This window comes from Thunnus maccoyii, chromosome 7 (genome assembly GCF_910596095.1).
Source record: "Thunnus maccoyii chromosome 7, fThuMac1.1, whole genome shotgun sequence".
In the NCBI taxonomy this organism is placed as follows: Eukaryota; Metazoa; Chordata; class Actinopteri; order Scombriformes; family Scombridae; genus Thunnus; species Thunnus maccoyii.
The window spans coordinates 8,485,015-8,499,143 of record NC_056539.1 but is presented as its reverse complement, the minus strand read 5'-3'; the positions used below and the strand labels follow the sequence as shown (position 1 = coordinate 8,499,143).

At 42.2% G+C, this 14,129-nt stretch overlaps 2 protein-coding genes across 11 annotated transcripts in view; one reads left to right on the top strand and one right to left on the bottom strand.

Moving 5' to 3' along the window:
* Positions 1 to 13,698, top strand: part of fryl (furry homolog, like) — a 70,549-nt gene extending 56,851 nt beyond the window's left edge. For 9 of the 10 annotated variants that reach the window (XM_042416504.1, XM_042416505.1, XM_042416501.1 and 6 more), the window contains 10 exons: positions 246 to 446; positions 1,947 to 2,138; positions 4,022 to 4,440; positions 6,728 to 6,935; positions 7,094 to 7,243; positions 7,459 to 7,557; positions 8,353 to 8,421; positions 10,020 to 10,130; positions 10,828 to 11,021; positions 11,675 to 13,698. In XM_042416504.1, coding sequence (XP_042272438.1) covers positions 246 to 446; positions 1,947 to 2,138; positions 4,022 to 4,440; positions 6,728 to 6,935; positions 7,094 to 7,243; positions 7,459 to 7,557; positions 8,353 to 8,421; positions 10,020 to 10,130; positions 10,828 to 11,021; positions 11,675 to 11,915 — 1,884 coding nt within the window. In that variant the 3' untranslated portion in view covers positions 11,916 to 13,698. The remainder of the gene's footprint in view (positions 1 to 245; positions 447 to 1,946; positions 2,139 to 4,021; positions 4,441 to 6,727; positions 6,936 to 7,093; positions 7,244 to 7,458; positions 7,558 to 8,352; positions 8,422 to 10,019; positions 10,131 to 10,827; positions 11,022 to 11,674) is intronic. The other variant, XM_042416499.1, reaches the window with a different exon arrangement.
* The window catches only part of LOC121900313 (proteoglycan 4-like), a 676,357-nt gene that overhangs the window by 589,073 nt on the left and 73,155 nt on the right, over positions 1 to 14,129 (bottom strand). The gene's annotated exons all lie outside the window — the stretch shown is intronic.

The window sequence follows — 14,129 nt, the reverse complement described above, 5'->3', positions numbered from 1 at the left end:
TTGTCTTTGGTATAAAATCATGGTTACTGTGGTTGTGAACCCTTTACTATAGTTTTAGAACTTTGCATCATTTACCATCCCCAAAAAATAATGGGAAATCATCTCACCCACTCATGCATTCATTGTTTTCTAAGTTGTGAAATGTACTGTATGTTTGTCTTGTGCTTTGTTTCCTTTGTTTTGTAAAATCTGCCTCACTATTGTGTGCACTCTGTCTCCCTGCTGTTGACTTGGTTGTCCTGTAGGGGGAGAGCATGGACAACTTCAACTGGGGCGTGCGTCGCCGCTCCCTGGAGAGCATGGACAAAGGGGACACGCCGTCTTTGCAGGAGTGCCAGTACACAGGCAGCACGCCAAGCCTCAACCTCACCAACCACGAGGACACGGATGAATCGTCTGAGGAGGAGGTACTAAGCGCTAGCCAGATTCTCACCCGCTCTGGCCTTGTAAGTCTCACTCTAATCAGGGTCCCCCACCCACCCCCCTTACCCCCCACCCAACCCACCATGCTCCTCACACAGCCCGCTGGCATGGTGTGCGTGTGTGTGAGTGCGTACTGAGCTGGACCTGCTGCCAGTGTGGACAGGGGCTAGATGCTTGCTTCTTGGCTGGTGGTAGATGCCCCCTTCAAACCTCAGTCCAGTCCCGCTATCTCTGACTGCTAGATTAATGCTGTTGTCCTCTCTTAAAATAGTTTTTTTATTTTTCCAATAGGTAAGTATAGTGTAGGAAAATTCAAATAAATTGGGTCAATTCACACTTGACTTGAAGTAAATCATTGATAATTGTTTTTTTAACAAGAATAGAAGAGAAAAATTGGAAATATAATTGAATAACTTTCCTTAAAGACAAAGAAAGTTGAGTTAAAGTATAAAATATGACAAATGTTAGAATTCAGAATAACAGCATGTTCCTTTTGCACTTTTTAACAGTTTGGCTGCTTGTCTCTAACTCTTTTTTGCTTTGTTTTGCATTGCAAGCAAGGTCTTTATCTAAAGCTGCCAATAATAACGCCACTGATAGAAATGCTTTACCTCAGTCTAATGGGGATGTTTTCTTTCTCTCTTCCTCTGCTCTTCTTGATCTTGGTAGTGCACGGTGAGAGAATGAGCTTTTGCCTGTAGAGGATATTTGTCCCAAAAATGTTTGTAGTCATCCACTATTATACTGTAACACTAAACAAATGAGCATGCAGCATTTATATGTGAGTTACACCAAATTCTGAAAGAGGGTATAAAATCTAACTGATATTAATTATGTTAGCATGATCTTATTTTGTTGCCTGAAGCTATTCCTATATACATAGTGATGTAAAGTGCTGAGTCAATTGAATGGAAGACTAAAATGACTAAACATGCTCTGCTTGATACAAACATATTGGTTATGTCATTTGTTTTTGTTCAGCTATATATAGTAAGCAACACAGATCATAACTGTTAAACACTATGGATCTGTAAATAGTGTAAAGAGTTGGAAATGTAAAAGTTAATTCAGTATTGCATTTACATAACAGCATATGATGAACAAAGTGACCAGTTCTAAACTAATCAATAAGCTCTAGTACAGTTAATAAGAGCACATTGCATAATAATATATCAAACCTAGCACATCATCAAAGTATGGCGTACCCCACAGAAAGGTCATAGCAGTGTCAGCAGTTTGTAACAATGCATTAAGGTTTAGTGAAGGATCGACTTAGCATGACAGCAGAGTGCTTTATATGCACTTTACCATTTTTAACACAACTCTGAAAATATTTTTCAATTTTTAACAATTTTTAGAAATGTTCCTACATTTGTTTTGTTCAGTCTCTATGTTGTCATAGTGACCACCATTTGTGTACCTTTTAATAAAATCAAACGAGATGACGTATTATACAATTTGTTTTGTACTGTGTTTTGTACTTAACAGAGAAGCTAACCAACCCTTACATTTTTCTCCTCCAGCTTAACAGTGACTCTGCTACCGATGACACTGCGTCCAACCATGTGGACTCTTTGCAGCAGTCTCAAGAATCGTCCAGTAGTGCCCTGACAGAGGAGGCAACTGTACTACCCTCCCTACCTTCCCTTCCACGACTGGATAGCCCCATTTTGGAGATGGCCCACTCAGACAGCACCAGCAGCCAGCTGCCTGAGGTGCGATCAATCGGGAGCAGCAATAAACTGTGGTGCTCGGGTGCCTTCTAGCTTTCCTTTCTCTTTCTGTTCAACTTTTATCTGCTTCCGCTGTACTTGTTAGCTCGTCTTGTCATGATCAGATGATCAGCTACCTTCAGGGAGTTTTGGATGGGGGTAAAGGTGCTTTGTCTATAACTGTGTCTGCCTGTTGTCCAGTTAAGACGTGCGCTGCTTTTGCAGCTTCTCTCTCCTTTCTATCTCCGCTTGCTTTGTTGCTTTGCTCTGGTTGTGGGTGCTGAAGCTAGCTTTTGCTCCTTTTTAAAAGCCTTATGGCGAGGCTCGCTTGTGTGATTTGGGGAGCGATGAAATAAACGCTCACCTCAGGGCAGCTGTTACTGCTCACCTCCATTAACACAGCAACTGACCATTCCAACTAAATCCTCCATTAAACACTTGTGAAATGGACACCAGCTCCTTTATCTTCGGGCAGACGCATGTGTGAGTATAAGTCCGTTTCAAGTGGTGTGTTAACGTTATAAGTGCAGTTAACTGAAAACCAGTGGTGCTCTAGCTAATTAAAGCCCTTCATCAGCCACTGGATTTGCAACAATATTAGCATGCTAATCCTTCCTTGTGATGAACAGCTTTTCTATCTACTGCAACTGACATTTATCACTTATACTAACAATGGTGAGTGTATTACTTTGTCCTGATTTGCATTCGCACATACAGTGTGGGAATGGCAGAATTCAAGTTAGCTTAGCTCATGCATATACTGTATATTGGTATGTATAAAAATCAATTTTCAAGCAGGCGTTCCTGCCCCTCAGTGCTCTATACACCGAACTGAATGTAACTTTCGAAGAACTCAATCTAGTCAGTGGTCTCAATATCATCCCAAGGACATCTCCCCCATCACAGCCTCAGCTCTTAGCGTAATGAGCCCTAAATAAAACCATCAATACTCTTACTCATTCCCTCCAGGATGGCCACGACCACTTCTAAAAGCTTTCTGTAATATAGTTGCTGTCTCTGTGATGTACTGGCTGCCTGCCACACTCAGCTTTACTAATGCATTAGACTTTTAAATGAAAAAAACAAGGCAGGAAAAAACCAGCAGCTTTTAATTAGAGCTGCTTGTATCCCTCCTCTATGTGTACGTGCTTCACATGGTTTTACACATAAAACATGGTTAGTTGACATGCGGAATTCAGTTTCTTGTGTTTGAGGCAGACACTGTAGCTGGTTCAATGCTAATGTTATGAAATATAAATATATTCAGTTGTGGATTATAAAGCTGAAGTGTCAGTTAGGATGTGCCTGCTGTTGATTACTGTTTGGTGGCTTTGTTATGTCACTATTACAGGCCATCATTTATGTGTACATATGGAGTGCGGGTCATAAATCAGTCCTTATAGATGTAACATGCATCAGAGCGTTTCATTCATCTGCTGTCCTGTTGGCTCTCACTCCCTCATGTCACCATGTTGCTACTGGTTTATTAGCATTGGGGTCAAGTTTTTTAATGGCATTTCAGTGATAGATTGATATTGGCTCCTGTTTATTGATTCTTTTTCTTTTTCTTTAATTTCTCGTGAGAGACGTTAGCTTACAGAATGACATCAAGAGCAATCTCCGAGGAGGTGAACATCGTAAAGACCACTGATCTAAAAGTCCCTCTTGTATCATTGAAACTAATATGTGCTCTTAAGTATTGGTTTAGTAGTCCTAATTAAAGTCAATGTTCTCAAATTGACTTTAAGAGCTGCCGTTGTCAAGACAACCAGTCTGTCTCACTGTTGGGGGAAAAAAACAAGAATTTTATAGTGTACAATGTTTTTAAGTGGATCATCTGCCGAGCTGCTCCTGAGCGCCCCCCCCTCCTCTGGCTTGCGTTACAGGATGCTGTAAGCATGACGGCGGCGGACGAGCTGAGCAGCAGTGTGAGTGAGGACACGGGGTTTTGCAGCGCCCCCCCTCTGCCCTCTGACCCATCAGAGCTCTGTGACCTCCCAGACTCACAGGATACTCAGGACCCCCAGGAGACCCAGGAGAGCCAGGACCCTCAGGATGACCTGGACCCGGCCCCCCCTCCCCCGCCCGCCATAGACACTCCACCGGGGTCCCTCTGTGAGGAGGAATCCCAAACAGTCCTGCCTATATCTTTGCCCCTACCCATGCCAACAGAGACAAAGCCAGATGCAGACCCAGACCCTGACAGCACCTGTGGCTCAGTGTGGGAGGAAGATGTGACACAGGCCCTGAAGGAGCTGGATGAGCGCTGTGAGGAAGAAGAGGCGGAGTACTCTGGCATGTCCAGGTAAGTGGATCAGAATTTCATTTTGGATCATGACATGACTTGACATTGACTTTTTCTGTCCCATCAGTGACTATGTTTACATGACAAAAATATTCTGGTTTTTGCCCTTATTCCGAAAAAGACAATATTCCCACTAGGCTTTTTACATGGCATGAAAATTAATATTCCACTAATATTCCTGTTTACGTGCAGCTGTGCATACTCTGTTTATCATGTCAAACTATGGAAAGTGGAATGGCTGGAGCTGCTTGTGCCATTTTGCTTCTTTGCGTCAAAATATTTTTGACAAAGTACTTAGTGATTTTTTCAAAGTTTTACACTGATGGCGGACATGTTCGACCGTGTGAACACAGCTTCTCTCTTTCATTCATTCAACCCACAGTTTATATGGCTCTGATTCAGCCACCTTCTTGAAAAGGTTGGCGTTGCAATATTCATGCATATACAAAAACCTGTTGATATCCAAGTCTTCCAAAATGTTTAAAAGTAGGAATGTTTCTCCTTCCGACCAGAAATGTGGGCTTTTCTTTTGGGCATGCATCTCTACTGTAGTTGTTTACAACACACAAAGATGTAAACAGGTAAGAGGCCATGTGTCGCAAACTGTGGTAAAAACCCCAATTGAGACTCATATTCCAAATGCGCTGTATACATGTCCAAAGAATGCTCCTAAAACCCAAATATCATCAGCATATCCCACCTCTTACTTGGAAAATGCTACATTTGGAATGAGGCCTAATTCAGAATATAAAAAATGGAATATGCTGTTTACGTGACCCATATTAAATTTGGAATATTGTCACATTTGGAATAATAGTGGAATATTAGTGTGCGTGTAAACGTAGTCAGTTTTTACATGCATGTGCTTTATGCACCCGCTGTAGGCTATAAAGTTGTAATCAAAAATTATACCATGAACATTAAATATTCTAAATTCAAAATATGTTCCTTTGTAAACCAGTTTAGATGTGGAAAAATAACAAATATATCAGAACACACTAAACTGTGTACAGTGATATAATAGAGAAAGCAGAAAATTAGATCAAACTGCTATCATGTTGCAACTGTCCATTTAAAAAAGCAGTGTCTACTACTGTGTGGTACAGCTAACATTTGTTGATTTTAATTAAAACTACAAGCTTTTACACACTCTTGTTTTATATAGTAACAGAAAGTATTTTAGTTGTGTAAAAGAATAGCTTGGGTATGTCTGCTTATGGTGATATATGTGGCTAGTTTAACCTCTGTGAGATGAAGACTTTTGTGATAATTTCTTCGCTGGCGTGGCTCCATGTGGGCTGGGACTATGAAGGTGGGCCAGGGTAGGCTGGCTCCAATTCACTTTTAAACATTCCCTCCTCAAGGTGGGCCAATTCTGGCTGGAGGACAGTTGTACTGTCGGGGTTTTAAACCACCCTGAAGCAATGCTGGACAAATACACACACACACACTCACACACTCTCACTCACTAGCATTCATCACTGTACTCAAGGACTATCACTTAGCTAAGCCACATATGATTGATCTGCATGTGTGTGAGTGGAGTGTACTCTGAGTGATAGTCTGTCTGAAAACAGTGAGACACTAAACAGTTCAGTGTTCTTCTGTGAATGAGGATTTATGTGAGAGCGCAAGATAAAAACAACTCTCCTACATTCTACCACTGTGAGGATGGGAGCTGCTTCTGTTTTGCAGAAGTGTGCGTGTGTGTAGATGCTTAGCTTGTATAGAGCTCTCTGCAGTCCTGTGTGGGATGGGAGTGCAGTGCGCTAGTGCTGTTAGCAGTTGCAGCACAGTCGTGCTGCAGACAAGGGGAGAGAGTAAGGGAAAGAGAGGCGATAGTTAGGGTGAGGATGAGGACAGAGACAGTGTCCGCTACAGCGCTTGGTAGCGCAGGCTTTAGATACTTATATTCTGTCTGCTTCTTCAGGTTGTTTGGTCCTACAGGCCTGTGAGTATCTGTATGTGTGTGCATATGTGCGCGCGTGTGTGTGTGTGGGTGAGAGAGAGAGAGAGAGAGACACAGATGTTTTGTTTGCACGATGCTAAAATGCTAATAGCTCTTATGTTGTTATTGTGCTAGAGCACTGCAGTAGATTAGAGCTCTCAATATACTGCAGCAAATTTGTCTGCAGTGAGGGAGGCAGAGATACAGAGATGCCAGGTTGTTTACTTGCAGCATGAGGATGAGCATGCGTGTGTGTTTACATTCGTCCTTCAGTAAAGACTGAGTGGAGAGTAGAACATGTCGGATTGTAGCTTATTGGCCCCTGTGTGTGTGTTTCAGTCAAGATGAAGGTGACGCAGACTGCTTCCCTGAGATTCAGGCCTCTCCGCCCCCTTCGCCCTTCCTCTCTGCCATCCTGGCAGCATTCCAGCCTGTTGCCTATGACAATGAGGAAGATGCCTGGCGTTGCCATGTCAACCAGATGTTGTCAGACACAGATGGTTCCGCTGCTGTTTACACGTTCCACGTGTTCTCCAGACTCTTTCAGGTAAATGCCTTTTTTAAATGCTTTTTTAGGTGTTTTTGTACTTTTTAATTGGCAGAGCTGCACTGTATCTGTTGCATCAATAAGTTTGTTTACCAGTGAGAATTCACAACAAGATTTTTTTTTATTTCTTTTTTATTCCACATCTTTGTTTGATACAGAGTATTCAGAGGAAATTTGGCTCCATTACACATGCATCTGTGCGCTTTCTCGGGGAAAGGCTCCAGCGAATGGGTAATCAGTTTCTCAGCTCCCTGGAAGTCATGACATCTCGCTCGCAATGTCCCACTGTGCTGCTGGATGCAGAGACGGTGAGGCTGTTGTGCATGGTTGTCCGCAATAATTTTAATAAAACTGATAAAATAACATGTTCCTATATTTTGCAAGAATAGTTCTCCATGTTAGGCATATTCCTTAATGTGTATGTGTGTCCTGCTGCAGACTTTTTTTTTTTTTGTCATGTACTGTGTATGTATTGGGTTTTGTTGTGAGTTAATGTATGTGGTGTCCTGCTTTGCTGTTGTAGCTGGTCTCTTGTGGACTCTTGGAGACTCTGAAGTTTAGTGTGCTGGAGTTGCAGGAACACCTGGACACCTACACCGCCAAGAGAGAAGCAGCAGAGCTTGTAAGTCACCACTTATCTTCCACATCCACCGTATCTGCTTCCCCATTCTCTCTGATCCTCGTCCCTCAAGACACGTTGCCTCACATCCTCCTTCTTAAGACCGCCACAACTGCACTTTCAGTTGCTGTGCACGTGTGTGTGTGCGTGTGTGTGTGTAGGGGAGTGGGAGTAATGGCGCCTCATCTCAAAAGAGATGAGTTTAGGAAGTGTGTGTAAATTGCCCTTCATCCCTATGCCATCGCATCATGGAAGACCAACAGGACATGGAGACAAATAGCTGATGCTTTACAAGATAAGCCCCAGTCTGCCTCATCAGTGGCAGCCATTGAATCAGTGTTGGGTATGAGTAGATTTAGCCTCCGTTAGTGTCTGCATCACTAGCAACATCCCCCGCTGAAGGGATAAAAATAACCCTCAGCGCTCCTAAATCAGTTATAGAAGGCCAGGCAGGAGGAGCTGTGAGGGGTGGGAGGAGGAACTAAGGGGGAGGGGAATAAAGAAAAGAGATGAGATTGCAGAGAGTTCTGGGATGCAGGGGCGCTAATTGAATGAGATGGCAACAGTCCCTGGAGGGCTAGATACTATCCCGCTCTCTGGAACAGGCCTTCTTTAATTCGTTAAGTACAACACTCTTATTAAATCTACTCCCCTGACCAACCTTTATTATATACACACACAAACATACATGCATACACATCCAAGGGAGGGAAAAAAAAGCTCTTGTATATGTCCTGTGTTACCAATCTTTCTCTCCCTCTCCTAATCCTTCTATGTTTTATCCTGCTCACCCTGTAGTGGCTGGAGAACTGCAGGAAAACATTTGGGGACAAAGACAGCAGCCAACGACCTAATACTCACGCACAGGTAAGAATGATCACACACACAGGTTCAGTTGCTGGGAATGTGATTTACATGTGTGTTGAATCCAGTAGGGAAGTCATTAAAGAATGCAACAGATATTCTTCAGAGTGAAATCTCAGCTTTTGACACAGCAAGTCTTCCACTTAAAATCTGTGACAAATATTTGTTTGGTATTGTGTTTTTTTTAAGAAATGAGAATTGAACATTTTAATAAAAAGAGATGAAGAGTGATGATCATTTTAAGGCAGAGCTACTGGTTTTCCACTTCAGTTGACCTCAGTTTCTTTGAGTCTTTGCATCGTCTCTAACTTCACATGCTAGAATTGTTGACACTTTTATTTAGCTTGAGCTCCTTGCCACATATCTTTACGCTCACAGCTTCCCTCTGTTTTTTTTTTCCCAACACAGAAACACTGTTTTAGCTTAATGCTAATGCTGTTTTAGTCACAACACATTCAGAGGATTTTAACTCCACTCTCCTTCCTCTCTCTCTGTAGCCTCTACTGTACCACATCTTCTCTCTCCCTCATCATACTCTACATACTGTTTGTTTCAGCTTCTCAGAGTAAAAAGGTTTCTGTTACTGCCGCTGAAGTGAGCTCACATGTGTTTCGGCAACGAGCCCCCGCCCGACCTGTGTGAAGGCACAGCTCGTCGGCCGTCAGGTCACTGTGTCTCAGCTGCCATGTTAAAGCTCACTAATTCTTGGTCTTTCTCTCCTTCTGTTTTGTTTGTTGTTGTTTTGTGACCTGCTCACCTTCTTGCTTAGCAAATGGAAAATCTAGCAGTAAGTGGTTCTCATATTATGGACTCTTAATAATCATGACATCCGGACAAAACACTGACCATCTCATCTCTCTGTGCATATCTCGCGCTATTGACAGCCACAGACTGTGCTCTGCCACAAACCCCCCGCCCACCTCTGCATCTCTGTCTCTGCCTTGATCAAGTCATGTAACCCGGCTCAACTCCCCCACCACCCACCCAATCATAATGTACTTTGTTTTCCTTTGTTTTGTTTTTTTTTTCTGTTGCTACATCCTGACTGGATAATCAACGTCTTAATTTCTCTCTACTGCACACTGATTCTGTCTGCAGATAGAAGATGTTTAACTTGTATTCAGTGTAGAGTTACTGATGATTTCAGAGGCTGCCTGGAGAGATCATATCGTTGTCGGGTTTAGTTTGCTTTCATTTTTGCATGTTTGTTTGTTCCATTCCCATTTCTGTTCGAATCACCATTTATTTTTTTCCCTCCATGTTTTCCTGCATTTAGGGTCTTAACTTTTAGTAATTCCCCTCATCTTTGGGTCATTCATCAAGTTAGCTGTAACCGGTCACAGCGGCCTGTAGAGAGCGTCACAGGAGGTGGTGATGGATAGTTTTCTAATTGAGATCGTCACGACTAATTCTGCTAGTGATAGACTCTCACCTCTTGGCCCGAAACCGGATGGCACTTCGCTCTAGGCCGCGTTAACCCTTTCATCTACTCCCACGTCTCTAACCCCAGGACACCCATCCGTCTAATCATATGATCATTTCAGTGCATGTTAGGTGGTTACACCGGCACGTGACTCGTGTTTATGTTTCTGTCTCTGTAGGAGCTGGAGTTATGTCGCAGGCTCTATAAGTTGCACTTTCAGCTGCTTCTGCTCTTCCAGGCCTACTGTAAGCTCATCAGCAGGGTGGACACCATCAAGAGAGAGGCAGAGGTGAGACTAAAACAAGCTGGATTCAGTTTTTGTTCGACTGCATCAACATGGGCAGGATGTGCGTCATTGTTTAGATTTCTGACATGCATATGAAAACTTTAATTATGTTTTGAAATGCATTTTTAGATCTGAGATGTTTAGGGAGAGTTTATCTTCTTAAGTCGGACGTTAAGTTGAATTTGGCTTAGCAAAGCACTGTGACAGGCCATTGTCAGAGAAACAAGAACAGACAAATTGCATTATATACGTCATGCTGTAAAAGCACTGTTTCCCACTGATTGTTGCCTCACTGTCTCTTTTTGTAGACTTGTTTTTCATGAAATTTGTAAACAGCTGATTCATTTAACAATAAAGTAATAATAAATTAGTAGTGAGATTTCTTGTAAATACAGGTTGGGTGTTGATGAAATACTATTGAAGCACAGGATGGTTCAAACAATCATTGCTGAATCTGTACTGCAGTCGATCCCTATCTGTGCTGCGTCTTAATGGAGCTTTAATTAGATTAAAGTACTTAATGAAATTAAATGATTTCTCATATTGAGTGGGGGGGGGGGGGGGGGTTTGCTATTCAAGTTCATATGTAATCAAGATGTTTATTTTGCTGACCTCCAGGGAAGATTACATGTTACATTACATGTATGCTGGTATTATTTAGTGCTGTGATATTAAATGTTGTTATATCCCTCTTACCAAGGTGACCAACATGTCTGAAGAACTCACCATCCTAGAGAGCTGCTTGAAGGAGGCAGAAACAGAAAACGATGGTCAGGAGGATGTGTGTATGTCAGACGCTGCCCAGACCAACACAGAGACGGCCATCCAGTCGCTGATTGAAACCCTGAGAGCCAGAGACTTCTGCTCTGCCCTCACACAGGTCAAAATCTTCAGGTAAGATGAACAAAACACATAAAATTCACTTTGGGGTTTTGTGCTAATATGATAAGTTTATTAATCAAGTCAATTGACAAAAAAACTAATCAAATACAATTTAAGTAAGGAGTGATTATTTTTCAAGTAATAGTGTCAGAAAGTTGCTTGCTGTGTGCTTGTTCTCATTATAATATCGTGCATATTAATGTAGTTTGAATACCTTTTGGTTTTTGACAGATTAAACAGTTGAATGTAAGACTGTGATCATGAAAATAATCATAAGTTGTAACAATAAATTTCAATAGTTTTTCAGGTCCTTATCACAGAATATGTCTTGTAGACTTGAAAACACAGGTAGCACTGCTGTCTGTGAAGTGCTACCATCTGTTGTAGTGGCAATGCTCCAAAGTGTGTCACTTGACTGTTTTTTTGGAAAGTAATAACTGCTACCAACCTTTCTTCTGCTTTCCTCAAGACCTAAAATATACAATGAAGTCTGGTGACAATGCACACTGCACAAATATAAAACAAGGCACCTTCTGTGCACAACAAACTGACTGATAATGCTTCAAAGTAACTGAAAATATTTCTGAGAATGTTCACCGTGCTTCTTGAAATACCTCTGTTGCTCTTCCCTGCATGTACTAACCCCGACCTTCCTTTATCTACAGGTCTTTGTGGCCCAACGACATCTTCGGCAACGAGACAGATAATGCAGTCCAGACCCTTCTGCACATCTACTTCCGTCACCAGACGTTGGGCCAGACGGGCTGCTTGGCGGTGGTGGGCCCCAGCAGGGACCTGTCTCAGGCTAGCACCCGCCTCATGGAGCTCAACCTGCAGATCCGTGAGGCTCTGAGTCAGGCGCAAGCCTGTCAGCCCCACACCACCATGATCAGCACTGGACTGTGAGCCTGCGGTGCTGCAGGCTGCAAGCCTGGACTAGACTGGACAAAAATACCCCCCCCTGCTCTACACAGACCTCACCTCAGCTGTAGAGAGAGGGTAGACAGTGAGGGGCTTCAGAGGAGGACGAGAGAGACTCCACCTATAAAGGGCTAAAGGATGTGTGGGAATAACTGTGACTCTTAATATATATTATTACATGTATGAATGCTTAAAGCTAATATCTTTTCCCAGACTAAGCCAACTTGCAAAATTCAGTTGCAATAAGTCATGTGGTGGTGTGCCTGGGAAAGAATAAGAGAGGACGCAGTGGGATGATAACTTTATTCTTTTTGGTTTTGTTTTTTTTTTTTTTTTTTTTTTTTTTTTTGTCATTTTTGTTATTTTTTTGCCTGATGACCTGATGGGCCTATTGTTCCGACCGGTGGCCTCCTCGGGGCCTGGGCTGGGAGATGGTGTTGAAGCATGTAAGACAGTCCAGAGGAGGTGTCGTATGTGTGAGGACACACCGTCAAGATTCATAAGCAAACATAGAAAAATCTTGTTTAAAAAGAAAAAAAAAAGTTTTCAAAAGCATGCTTGAAAGAGAAAAGCACTGCAAGAATATTTTTTGAGAAATGTATTTTTTATTAGAGCTAACATCCTAGGTTGTAAATGTTAGGATATTTAACATGTAATTGTAACCCTGTGGGAAATGTTGGCCCTCAGGGAGTGTAAAAAGAGAAATATATCTGTTTATCGATCTGCTTTGAGAGGAGAGTCCCCTTCAACAGGTCTTCACGCAAAACTCACTCTTTAACCAAATAAGTAGCTGCCTTTAGAGACTCTCGACTGTGTGATATATATTGGATATTCTGGTATACGCTCACACAAAAATGCATATAATTGCACACGAGTGCAGACTGGCTACAACTCATTATGGAAACATAACTTATTTTACTCTGTATATATTTTAGAAAATGTATAGTGTAAAACCAGTATTTTTCCCTTGTACTTTTGTGTAATGCACTGTTCATCCGAATAGGATGTTATGTATAAAGCTAATGTGATGAGAGAAAGCCAAGACCAGATTTGAGTCATTAATGATCCGCTCCACCTTTGTCATCCAATCACACGAACTTCAAAATTTCCCAAAGGCTGCCTTGGTTGTTGGTTGTGGTTTTGCAAAGGCGGGTCAGGGCTCATTTGGGACTAGCCACCTCTCTGCCTTCGTTGATGACGTGGTGACGGCGTGGGAGGGGGGAGGTGATCTAATGTAGCCTCCATCTCCTGTTGGGCCGCACCAATCCAAGCCAAGTCATATGCATTCCTTCTCTCCACTGTGATCTTTTTGTTAGCATGGCACCCCGGCAGAGGCGCTGCTTAAAGTCTTATGAAGGGGAGACTAAGGTTTGTGTTTGTCCATGTAGGTTGATCCCGTTGCAAAGCAGCGCTCATCCTCCGCCACATTTTGATCCTGTTTTCCGAGGGGAAATGGCTGCCATTGAAGCTGCGCTATGCTTTCAGAATGGCCCTAACTTGCTGCTGTGACTGCAGGACATGAACCGTTATCTGAATGCTTTCTGGAAATCTTGTCATGGCACATTGTAACAGTCACTGTACTCATTCCTCAGAGAGCTTTTTTCCCCCTGCTTGTCTGGTACATTTGAATGCTGTTCTTAATTATTTAATGAATATATTATTTACCTGGAAGATGTTTTTAATGTAGAGGTGCATTATACATTTTTTTTTTTTGTTCACTCACATACCAGCCTTCTCTCTGGATGAATAAAAACCTAATCATACAGTACCAGCTTGGTCTAAGTTATTAAATGAGGGAACATTAAACATGAATATGAGAGTGCTTTCTTACTGGGATTGGGAGTCTGCATAAGGAATAAAACTAGTACAGTAATAATGAAACTGACTCATTTCGATTATACTGCACCTAATTCTAAAACTGCACTACAGCACTGACTCACAGTACAGAGCCATTGTGAAAGATTTAGTATTTAGACAGAAACATGAATTTGGTTGCCATGGTCTCAGGTCAGTGTGAACTGTAGTGACCTTGGAGTGCAATAGAAATACAATTCTCAGCAGTCTTAATTTGGACCTTTTTAAAACACTGAACTACAGGATGCAGATCCAACTAATTAGGTTTATATTCAGTATCACTTATTCCAAGTCTGCATCATACACAGAATAAGACTTCAAGTCACTTGAAGCATTGACACTAGT